The sequence below is a fragment of the Phyllobates terribilis genome, unplaced genomic scaffold (assembly GCF_046119375.1).
Source record: "Phyllobates terribilis strain yellow unplaced genomic scaffold, ASM4611937v1 Scaffold_2__4_contigs__length_985480577, whole genome shotgun sequence".
Taxonomy (NCBI): Eukaryota; Metazoa; Chordata; class Amphibia; order Anura; family Dendrobatidae; genus Phyllobates; species Phyllobates terribilis.
The window spans coordinates 975,976,019-975,988,668 of NW_027362762.1; the positions used below are offsets into that span (position 1 = coordinate 975,976,019).

General features: G+C 53.2%; 1 protein-coding gene across 1 annotated transcript; it reads left to right on the top strand.

Annotated features, from left to right (window-relative positions):
* The first annotated feature begins 223 nt into the window (after positions 1–223).
* LOC141248499 (uncharacterized) lies at positions 224–2,014 on the top strand. Its single transcript, XM_073669365.1, has 2 exons — positions 224–251; positions 405–2,014. The coding sequence occupies exons 1-2, from the start codon at positions 224–226 to the stop codon at positions 2,012–2,014; spliced, it is 1,638 nt and encodes a 545-aa protein (XP_073525466.1).
* Positions 2,015–12,650: the final 10,636 nt, after the last annotated feature.

Consider the following 12,650-nt stretch of genomic DNA (forward strand, 5'->3'; position numbering starts at 1 on the left):
ACCGCACTGATAAACATGAGCAGACTGAACACGGCTGCACGTCAGGACAGGGGAGGACAATAACCAAATATCCAGGAATCCAGTAATAAAACGTCTCCTCACCAAAGGCCGTGTGCACACGAACACTCCATGTCTCAGATTGCTCCTCCATTATGGATCGGGCCACGGTTGTGCCGGAACTTTGTATGTGCCAAGTAGATCTTCTTCTTATGCTCCTTATACGATGGAGCTGCAAATGTCTGACATGTTATGTATGTGAGAACTGCTATACTATAAAGTGACCGGACCCTGCGGCTAATGGCGCCCTAAGGTGCGGAGCAGCAAGGAAAGACCAATGATGGCCTAAGGAGTCAAGAATAAATAACAGATTATAGATCTAAGTCACATCACCGTCCACATCACAGTCCACATCACCGTCTACATCACCATCCACATCACCGTCTACATCACCGTCTACATCACAGTCCACATCACTGTCCACATCACTGTCCACATCACCGTCTACATCACCATCTACATCACCATCTACATCACCGTCCACATCACTGTCCACATCACAGTCCACATCATCGTCCACATCACCGTCCACATCACTGTCCACATCACCGTCCATATCACCATCTACATCACCGTCCACATCACTGTCCACATCACAGTCCACATCACTGTCCACATCATCGTCCACATCACCGTCCACATCACTGTCCACATCACTGTCTACATCACCGTCCACATCACCATCTACATCACCGTCCACATCACAGTCCACATCACCGTCTACCTCACCATCCACATCACTGTCTACATCACAGTCCACATCACTGTCCACATCACCATCCACATCACCGTCTACATCACCATCCACATCACTGTCCACATCACCATCCACATCACCGTCTACATCACTGTCCATATCACCATGTACATCACCGTCCACATCACCATCTACATCACCATCCACATCACCGTCCACATCACCGTCCACATCACTGTCCACATCACTGTCCACATCACAGTCCACATCACCGTCTACCTCACCATCCACATCACCGTCTACATCACAGTCCACATCACTGTCCACATCACCATCCACATCACCGTTTACATCACAGTCCACATCACTGTCCACATCACCATCCACATCACCGTCTACATCACAGTCCACATCATCGTCCACATCACCGTCCACATCACTGTCCACATCACCGTCCATATCACCATCTACATCACCGTCCACATCACTGTCCACATTACCATCCACATCACCATCCACATCACTGTCCACATCACTGTCCACATCACAGTCCACATCACTGTCCACATCACCGTCCACATCACTGTCCACATCACTGTCCACATCACAGTCCGTATCACCATCTACATCACCGTCCACATCACCATCCACATCACCGTCCACATCACTGTCCACATCACCGTCCACATCACCATCCACATCACCGTCCATATCACCGTCCACATCACCGTCCACATCACCGTCCACATCACTGTCCACATCACAGTCCATATCACCATCCACATCACCGTCCACATCACTGTCCACATCACCATCCACATCACCGTCCATATCACCGTCCACATCACCGTCTACATCACCATCCACATCACCGTCCACATCACCGTCCACATCACCGTCCACATCACCATCCACATCACCGTCCACATCACCGTCCACATCACCGTCCACATCACCGTCACAGTCCTCATCACCGTCCACATCACCGTCTACATCACCGTCCATATCACCGTCCACATCACCATCTACATCACCGTCCACATCCCCATCACTGTCCACATCACTGTCCACATCACTGTCTACACCACTGTCCACATCACTGTCCACATCACTGTCTACATCACTGTCTACATCACCGTCTACATCACCGTCCACATAACCATCCCCATCACCGTCCACATCACCTTCCACATCACAGTCCACATCAAAGTCCACAGCACAGTCCACATCATTATCCGCATCTTAGTCCATACAGCATGAATTTCACCTGGGTGTCATGGATAGTAAGACCTGATGTTGGGAGGATTTCAGAGCGGTGGCCGCTCAGTGGTGTCATGGAGTCTGAGACCTGGCATTGGGAGGATTTCAGAGCGGTGGCCACTCATTGATGTCATGGAGTGTGAGACCTGGTGTTGGGAGGATTCCAGGGCGGTGGCCACTCATTGATGTGATGGCGTGTGAGACCTGGTGTTGGGAGGATTTCAGAGCGGTGGCCGCTCATTGATGTCATGGAGAGTGAGATATGGTGTTGGGAAGATTCTAGGGCGGTGGCCGCTCATTGATGTGATGGAGTGTGAGACCTTGTGTGGAGGATTCCAGGGTGGTGGCCGCTCATTGATGTCATGGAGTGTGAGATCTGGTGTTTTGAGGATTCCAGGGTGGTGGCCACTCATTGATGTGATGGAGTGTAAGATCTGGTGTTGGGAGGATTCCAGGGCGGTGGCCGCTCATTGATGTCATGGAGTGTGAGACCTGGTGTTGGGAGGATTCCAGGGTGGTGGCCACTCATTGATGTGATGGAGTGTGAGACCTAGTGTTGGGAGGATTCCAGGGCGGTGGCCGCTCATTGATGTCATGGAGTGTGAGACCTGGTGTTGGGAGGATTCCAGGGTGGTGGCCGCTCATTGATGTCATGGAGTGTGAAACCTGGTGCTGGGAGGATTCCAGGGTGGTGGCCACTCATTGATGTCATGGAGTGTGAGACCTGGTGTTGGGAGGATTCCAGGGCGGTGGCCACTCATTGATGTGATGGAGTGTGATACCTAGTATTGGGAGGATTCCAGGGCGGTGGCCACTCATTGATGTGATGGAGTGTGAGTGTCACGGGTGTGTCACCACGAAGATCGTCACGATTACACAGCCTGACTTCTCGCAGCTGAGTTTTTGGTGCTTTGTGTTTTTCGGCAGTGAGGGAGTTAATTCTCTCTCTCTCTGTGCTAGACGAGGTCCAGCCTCGCCCAGCTGCAATCAATGCTGCTGTAGTGAGACTCCTTCAAATGCCTGCCGGTCTGTTAGGGAAGTGTCGGTGAAAGCATTTCATGCAGACTTACAGAGCGGATCGTGGTATTTGGAGTTTCAGAGATAAGTGTATTCGGAGTGTTTTTTCCCTTCCTCGCTTTATCATTTATCTCCTTTCCCGTTGGTGTTCCCTCTGTTGTAGTTGTGTAGTTTTTGTATGCAAGGTGGTTTTGGTTTTACCCTTGTACTGTCTCGTTCGTCTAAGTACTGAGTGTTGGCATATTATTACTTGTCCCCTTTTGTTGTGATCGGGGTCCTTCTCAGGACTAGATTACTTAGGTGCAGGGATCCTCAGGAGGTAGGGGTTACGCTGGCGGCCTGGACCTCTGTACCTTTAACAGTACCTCCAGGTAGAGGGATTAGTCAGGGCCCCAGCTTAGGGTCAGCTTAGGCCCCCTACCTCCAGTACACAGAGACAGCGTGACAGTGAGACCTAGTGTTGGGAGGATTCCAGGGTGGTGGCCGCTCATTGATGTCATGGAGTGTGAGACCTGGTGTTAGGAGGATTCCATGGTGGTGGCCACTCATTGATGTGATGGAGTGTGAGACCTAGTGTTGGGAGAATTCCAGGGTGGTGGCCGCTCATTGATGTCATGGAGAGTGAGACCTGGTGTTGGGAGAATTCCAGGGCGGTGGCCACTCATTAATGTCATGGAGTGTGAGACCTAGTGTTGGGAGGATTCCAGGGTGGTGGCCGCTCATTGATGTCATGGAGTGTGAGACCTGGTGTAGCCAGGATTCCAGGGTGGTGGCCACTCATTGATGTGATGGAATGTGAGACCTAGTGTTGGGAGCATTCCAGGGTGGTGGCCGCTCATTGATGTCATGGAGTGTGAGACCTGGTGTTGGGAGGATTCCTGGGCGGTGGCCACTCATTGATGTGATGGAGTGTGAGACCTCATGTTGGGAGGATTCCAGGGTGGTGGCCACTCATTGATATCATGGAGTGTGAGACCTGGTGTTGGGAGGATTCCAGGGTGGTGGCCACGTATTGATGTCATGGAGTGTGAGACCTAGTGTTGGGAGGATTCCAGGGTGGTGGCTGCTCATTGATGCCATGGAGTGTGAGACCTGGTGTTTGGAGGATTCCAGGGCGGTGGCCACTCATTGATGTGATGGAGTGTGAGTCCTACTGTTGGGAGGATTCCAGGGTGGTGGCCGCTCATTGATGTCATGGAGTGTGAGATCTGGTGTTGGGAGGATTCCAGGGCGGTGGCCGCTCATTGATGTCATGGAGTGTGAGACCTGGTGTTGGGAGGATTCCAGGGTGGTGGCCACTCATTGATGTGATGGAGTGTGAGACCTAGTGTTGGGAGGATTCCAGGGCGGTGGCCGCTCATTGATGTCATGGAGTGTGAGACCTGGTGTTGGGAGGATTCCAGGGTGGTGGCCACTCATTGATGTCATGGAGTGTGAGACCTGGTGTTGGGAGGATTCCAGGGTGGTGGCCACTCATTGATGTCATGGAGTGTGAAACCTGGTGTTGGGAGGATTCCAGGGTGGTGGCCACTCATTGATGTCATGGAGTGTGAAACCTGGTGCTGGGAGGATTCCAGGGTGGTGGCCACTCATTGATGTCATGGAGTGTGAGACCTGGTGTTGGGAGGATTCCAGGGCGGTGGCCACTCATTGATGTGATGGAGTGTGATACCTGGTATTGGGAGGATTCCAGGGCGGTGGCCACTCATTGATGTGATGGAGTGTGAGACCTAGTGTTGGGAGGATTCCAGGGTGGTGGCCGCTCATTGATGTCATGGAGTGTGAGACCTGGTGTTAGGAGGATTCCATGGTGGTGGCCACTCATTGATGTGATGGAGTGTGAGACCTAGTGTTGGGAGAATTCCAGGGTGGTGGCCGCTCATTGATGTCATGGAGAGTGAGACCTGGTGTTGGGAGAATTCCAGGGTGGTGGCCACTCATTAATGTCATGGAGTGTGAGACCTGGTGTTGGGAGGATTCCAGGGCGGTGGCCACTCATTGATGTGATGGAGTGTGAGTCCCAGTGTTGGGAGGATTCCAGGGTGGTGGCCGCTCATTGATGTCATGGAGCATGAGATCTGGTGTTGGGAGGATTCCAGTGTGGTGGCCACTCATTGATGTGATGGAGTGTGAGACCTAGTGTTGGGAGGATTCCAGGGTGGTGGCCGCTCATTGATGTCATGGAGTGTGAGACTTGGTGTTGCCAGGATTCCAGGGTGGTGGCCACTCATTGATGTGATGGAATGTGAGACCTAGTGTTGGGAGGATTCCAGGGTGGTGGCCGCTCATTGATGTCATGGAGTGTGAGACCTGGTGTTGGGAGGATTCCTGGGCGGTGGCCACTCATTGATGTGATGGAGTGTGAGATCTCGTGTTGGGAGGATTCCAGGGTGGTGGCCGCTCATTGATATCATGGAGTGTGAGACCTGGTGTTGGGAGGATTCCAGGGTGGTGGCCACTTATTGATGTCATGGAGTGTGAGACCTAGTGTTGGGAGGATTCCAGGGTGGTGGCTGCTCATTGATGCCATGGAGTGTGAGACCTGGTGTTTGGAGGATTCCAGGGCGGTGGCCACTCATTGATGTGATGGAGTGTGAGTCCTACTGTTGGGAGGATTCCAGGGTGGTGGCCGCTCATTGATATCATGGAGCGTGAGATCTGGTGTTGGGAGGATTCCAGGGTGGTGGCCACTCATTGATGTGATGGAGTGTGAGACCTAGTGTTGGGAGAATTCCAGGGTGGTGGCCGCTCATTGATGTCATGGAGAGTGAGACCTGGTGTTGGGAGAATTCCAGGGTGGTGGCCACTCATTAATGTCATGGAGTGTGAGACCTGGTGTTGGGAGGATTCCAGGGCGGTGGCCACTCATTGATGTGATGGAGTGTGAGTCCCAGTGTTGGGAGGATTCCAGGGTGGTGGCCGCTCATTGATGTCATGGAGCATGAGATCTGGTGTTGGGAGGATTCCAGTGTGGTGGCCACTCATTGATGTGATGGAGTGTGAGACCTAGTGTTGGGAGGATTCCAGGGTGGTGGCCGCTCATTGATGTCATGGAGTGTGAGACTTGGTGTTGCCAGGATTCCAGGGTGGTGGCCACTCATTGATGTGATGGAATGTGAGACCTAGTGTTGGGAGGATTCCAGGGTGGTGGCCGCTCATTGATGTCATGGAGTGTGAGACCTGGTGTTGGGAGGATTCCTGGGCGGTGGCCACTCATTGATGTGATGGAGTGTGAGACCTCGTGTTGGGAGGATTCCAGGGTGGTGGCCGCTCATTGATATCATGGAGTGTGAGACCTGGTGTTGGGAGGATTCCAGGGTGGTGGCCACTTATTGATGTCATGGAGTGTGAGACCTAGTGTTGGGAGGATTCCAGGGTGGTGGCTGCTCATTGATGCCATGGAGTGTGAGACCTGGTGTTTGGAGGATTCCAGGGCGGTGGCCACTCATTGATGTGATGGAGTGTGAGTCCTACTGTTGGGAGGATTCCAGGGTGGTGGCCGCTCATTGATGTCATGGAGCGTGAGATCTGGTGTTGGGAGGATTCCAGGGTGGTGGCCACTCATTGATGTGATGGAGTGTGAGACCTAGTGTTGGGAGGATTCCAGGGTGGTGGCCGCTCATTGATGTCATGGAGTGTGAGACCTGGTGTTGGGAGGATTCCGGGGTGGTGGCCGCTCATTGATGTCATGGAGCGTGAGACCTGGTATTGGGAGGATTCCAGGGTGGTGGCCGCTCATTGATGTCATGGAGTGTGAGACCTAGTGTTCGGAGGATTCCAGAGCGGTGGCTGCTCATTGATGTGATGGAGTGTGAGACCTGGTGTTGGGAGGATTTCAGGGTGGTGGCCGCTCATTGATGTCATGTGGTGTGAGACCTGGTGTTGGGAGGATTCCAGGGCGGTGGCCACTTATTGATGTCATGGAGTGTGAGACCTAGTGTTGGGAGGATTCCAGGGTGGTGGCTGCTCATTGATGCCATGGAGTGTGAGACCTGGTGTTTGGAGGATTCCAGGGCGGTGGCCACTCATTGATGTGATGGAGTGTGAGTCCTACTGTTGGGAGGATTCCAGGGTGGTGGCCGCTCATTGATGTTATGGAGCGTGAGATCTGGTGTTGGGAGGATTCCAGGGTGGTGGCCACTCATTGATGTGATGGAGTGTGAGACCTAGTGTTGGGAGGATTCCAGGGTGGTGGCCGCTCATTGATGTCATGGAGTGTGAGACCTGGTGTTGGGAGGATTCCGGGGTGGTGGCCGCTCATTGATGTCATGGAGCGTGAGACCTGGTATTGGGAGGATTCCAGGGTGGTGGCCGCTCATTGATGTCATGGAGTGTGAGACCTAGTGTTCGGAGGATTCCAGAGCGGTGGCTGCTCATTGATGTGATGGAGTGTGAGACCTGGTGTTGGGAGGATTTCAGGGTGGTGGCCGCTCATTGATGTCATGGGGTGTGAGACCTGGTGTTGGGAGGATTCCAGGGCGGTGGCTGCTCATTGATGTGATGGAATGTGAAACCTGGTGTTGGGGGGATTCCAGGGCGGTAGCCGCTCATTGATGTAAATGCGTTGGACTTAGGCTGCAGCCCTGTTTGACTCCTCGGCTCTGCTGGAAATCAGCCGTTCTTTTCCCGTTCAGCCTCACGCTGCTGCGGTTCTCGGTGTCGGAGCTTTTGATGACGTCCTAGGTCTTTGTGTGTGACGCTCACAGCCCAACCCTGAGAGATGGGGGTACTCAGAGCTCGGTCAGATGTTTGGTGGGTTGTAGCCGTGGCCTGGACCCGTTCCGTGCCCAGGGCCGTCACACTTAAACAAGGGTGTAATGGGCTTTCAGAGTTGGTGTTTAATAGAGTGGTTATATTGACTACGCCACCTGTGGTTTCTGGTGATTCCCCACCATCGCTGCATTCAGTCCTCTGAGGCGGGATGTAGTGGCAGCCGGAGATGATGCTACTCCCCACAGGTGGAGCAGGGCCTCAGGGCAGAGAGGACAGGAGGATGGGAGTCATAGTGGAAGATGTGGTATGGTGTAGTGCGGTGCCGCGTTGCAATAAGAAACCGAAGGCCATAGGGGTAGTCTTCCGAGCTTTACTCACGGTAGTATGCACAGCTGCAAGGCTTCTCCCTGCTCCTCACAGCGCGCTGCGGCCACCAGGACCGGGGGTCCGACAACCTCCGGGTAGTTCAGGTGCTTTGGTCAGGACCCCGCACCAGAGTGTTCCTAGACTTTCCACTAGGTCCTCTCCTTTCCATATGTGGTGCATGTACTAAGGCCGGGTCTCCCTCTGGACTATGCACAGAACAAGGGTACGGGTGGCGACTCCTCTCCGTTACCCGGTGGGATCCACTGAGCCTCCGGGCTTCTCCGACTGAGACAAAGAGTAACAAAGTCAGATTTTGGGGGCCGGTACCCCTTTTGCAGCAGGAATCCCTCTGACTAGGCCAGAATAGTGAGGACAGGTGGCGTATACCGCTCCGTCTGCATCCCCCTGGGATCCTTTTGCCTGTGGAGCTTGACTACTCTGCTCCCCTCCAGGCCTTCTTGGGTAGGGACCTTGACCGGGTAGAGACAGCCATTAACTCTTGCCCGCTCCTCGACTCAAGGCCAGAGCACGAGGACCGTGTCCCCATCAACTGCAGGTTCACACAGAAAGCCACGTTCAGTGATGAAGATCACAATCAAAGACCATAAGCCCAAAATGGCTGGCTATTAAATATCAATTTTTGCTGTGTAACCTCGAAGTGTGTCCTCCACCCTCACCCACTACTAGGTTCCCCCTTACTTTGGTTCCCCCATCTCCACTTATCCTGGCTGGGGCAGCACCCTGGTGCCTATAAGCCCCCCTCAGGTGGGAGAGGTGTGATGTTGGATGCAGAGGTGAGGTCATGACAGTTGCACCATCCTTACCTCGAAGGAGCGATACCACACCTCATTAAAGAGATGCAGTACCCCTGTAGCAACCGAACCCTCAGGGGCGCCACATTCCCCCCTGGTGAAACACAGCACGTCCGCGGGCTGCAAAGAGAGCAAAACCTGGTACAGATTTTTTAAATTTTTGTATAACATTATAACAATCTTCCCATTATGGGAGGCACTTCTTCTTAAACGTTGCAAACTTTAAATAGTATAAAAGAATACAAAAGTATAAAAACATCACAGAGACATTATGCATGTAGACAGACCGATTAAAGTGCAGTACGCAAGAGTCAGTTCAGAAGCAAGAGGGACCTGTCCCAAACCCTCAACGCAGGCCCTGGGGTGGCTGCAGGGCATGAAGATCCCGAGTTGGACCTCCAGGAGAGCCACGCCAGACAGGTTTTTCTTCTGAGGTCTGAGGTAGTAGGAGAGTGGTTTTACATAAAACCAATAGGGAGCACCTAAAAAGATGCAAACTATATACAATGGAAGAGTCTGTCTACTGCTAGTTCGCAGGGACAAATGTCTCTATAATACGGGAGGAAAATGACTCGCCCCCTGGGCCGTGGGGCACTCGGATCCGGGCAATAGGGGAATGATGGGGGTAGTAGTGGCAACCCGGTTCCGTGGCTCAGGGTGGTCAGACCAGTGGTAGTCCGTTATGTGCTGTTGATTATGTGCGACTACGCCACCCGTGGATTTGCGGTCATTAGGAACCGCTGCTGCAAGGCAGACCGCTGGGGCTGATGAGGTGTGCAGCTAGGGTAGTGTGACTCCCCACGGGAAGAGTGCGGCCCCAGGGCAGTATAATGGATGGTGGGAGTAATGGTGGTGAGAGTCCGAGTACCGGTAGTGCTGGAGGCGCGAAGGAGCACACAGACAACAGGTTGCAGTCCAGGGTCTTTACTAAAACAGGTAAACTGACCCATAAACAGTCCCGGCTAGGAGGGGACCTGGATGTCTGAGAGCAATTGGGAGATTGGCCCTGGTCAGGGTGAGGGTGTAGGCCTACCGTGCTTTCTGCGCTCCTTCTGGCTATCTCCTCCTTATAGGGTAACAGCCCACGTTTCCGAGCTCTCCGTGTACTCTCGCCTGTATGGCCTGCAACGTGGGTTCCTTTCTGCTCCCGGCCTGGTACGGCTTTACTGGTCCCTTCTGTTGTGGCAGAGCCTCCAGGCTTCTTAGGCCAAGGAATATACAGTCCCCTGCGGACTGGTTATCTGCTGTAGGATGTGGAATCCTCCCAGCCTCAGACACCAAAGTCTGGTAAATTAAGTCCTTTATCTGCCAGGACAGGCGTACTTCGCCTTTTGTCTCTGGCTTGTGGCTCTCCTACTGCCACACTTCCTCTTAGGTGCAATACAACTTTCTGTCCCTGCTCTGCTCTGGGACAAGTCTCAGTCCTGAGACAGGTCGTCCAGTTCTCACTAACCCTGCCCCCAGCACCAGCTTTTATAGGGGCAGCCTGCTCCCCCTACTGGCCTGAGACAAGAGGTACTGCATGATAATGTTCTCCTGACTAGAGAACCTCCCCCTTGCTCTCAGACACAGCTTTAATATACTTGTCGCATCCAGGCCAGGGTGACACATTCCCCCCTAGTAAAATTTAGTACTCCGGGACTAAACAATAAACAAAGACAATATGCATAACCGTAAAACATTAACAGACAGACGACGCACAGATTGAGTTCTTAAGGTCACAGTGTGGTCTGTGACCGAGTGTCCATATCACCAATACAACGGGGAGCCTTAACCAGGTGGGGGTCTGTCCTACCCCAAGTCCTTTACAGTCTTAGTTCATTCCTTGGCTAGGCTCCGAACGCAGTCCATACAAGGTCCCGGTTATAAAAAGTCCATAACCTTTGAGTCCTTACGGTAACTGCAAGAAACTGAAACACAGAATTACCAAACATGCATGTAACTTTGCAAACATTTCAACATTTGGCAACAGGGTTATTTACAATCTTAGTGCACTCTATATTCTCCAGCGAGCGGGTATCTGCCCCTTTGTGCTCCTGGTTGACCTCCTTAACCCACTGTCTGGTGGTGGACTGACCTGGCTTTCCCCACTAGCGTTAGGGGTACAGCTACCAGCTTGGTGTACAGGTAGGGCAGGCAGCTGTCTGCGGGTCCTTTGGCTTACCGCAGGCATGGCAGGCTCACTGTCAGCAGAGGGTTGACTCTCCTGGGCTGCTGGTACAGGCTCTTCTGCCTCTGAAACTGCTTGCTCCTCTTCACCTTCCGGCTCTGGTGCAGGTTGTTGTGCAGTCGGTTGCAGGAAATGCAGGACGGGTACCACTATTGCATCGTTTATTCGAGTCCAGGACTGAGGGAACTCTCCGAGAACGGTGCTGATCATTTCTTCCTTGTCCTCTGCGGGTTCAAGGTCACTTTGATCCTCTTCTGCGCTACGGAGTTGCTCGGGGCACCTTTTTAAGTGGTCTCTGGAGACGGTACTAGTGGTTTCTCCTCCGTCCTTGGGGATCACGCACACCTTCGGGTTGTCGTGGTCAGACTGCAGTACGGTGTAGGGTTCCCTTTCCCACTGGTCGTCCAACTTATGTAGCCTTCTCTTCCGCTTCAGGACCTGCTCACCAGGTTCTAGGGGACCAGCAGAGGCGTGTTGGTTGAAGAGTCTTTCTTGCCTTTCTCTCACCTGGGCCAGGCTCTTCTCCACACTCTCCTGTACCTTCTTGTACTGCAGTTGCCTTTCCGTATCCCAGTCCGCATCCAGGGAGGTGTCCTCAGGTGTTAGGACTCCCATCTCCAGGTCTACGGGCAGCTTACCTGGTCTGGCTCGCATCAGGTAAGCCGGGGTGCAGTTTGTAGCATTCACCGGGATATGATTGTATAAGTCTATCAGATCCGGCAGTTTTTCTGGCCACAGGCTGCATTCCTCCAGGGGCAACGTCTTTAGGAGATCAATGACTATGATGTTCATTTTCTCACACATCCCGTTGGTTTGTGGGTGGTAAGGCGTTGTACGAATCTTCTTACAGCCATAGAGGTTGCAGAACTCCTGGAAGATTTCAGCTTCGAACGCTGGACCCTGGTCCGTCAGGACCTGTTCTGGATACCCGTGTGGACGGCAGAAGTATTGCTGGAAGGCTCTGGCCGCCGTTTGGGCTGTCAAATCTTTCACCGGGACCACCACTAGAAAATGGGAATAGTGGTCCACGATTGTCAGGGCGTAGATGTATCCTGACCGGCTTGGAGCCAATTTGACATGGTCCAGAGCTACCAGCTCAAGAGGCTGCGTGGTGACGATGGGCCTCAAGGGTGTCTTCTGGCTGGCACGGTCCTTCCTCCTTAGGTGACAAGGGCCACAGTCTCTGCACCACTTCTCTACAGCCCCTCTCATGCCGACCCAAAAGAACCGTCCTCTTAGCAGGAACTCCAGTTTCTTCCAACCGAAGTGCCCCGCTCTGTCATGGTAAGCCCCCAGGACCATAGCTGCATCCCGCCTAGGAACCACGACTTGCCAGGTCAGCTCGTGCGTCCGGTGGTTGACAATCCTTCTGCACAGCTTGCCTTCGTAGAGGAACAGCTTGCTCTTCTCTTTCCATAGCTGCTTGGCTTCCTCTGGAGCATCCGGATCCATGCGGGCGTCTTCCTGGGTCAGCAGATCTTTCACTAGGCGGATGGCAGGGTCACTATCTTGGGTCTCGGCCCAGCTGTGGTGAGGTAGGGGATTGATCATCACGGTT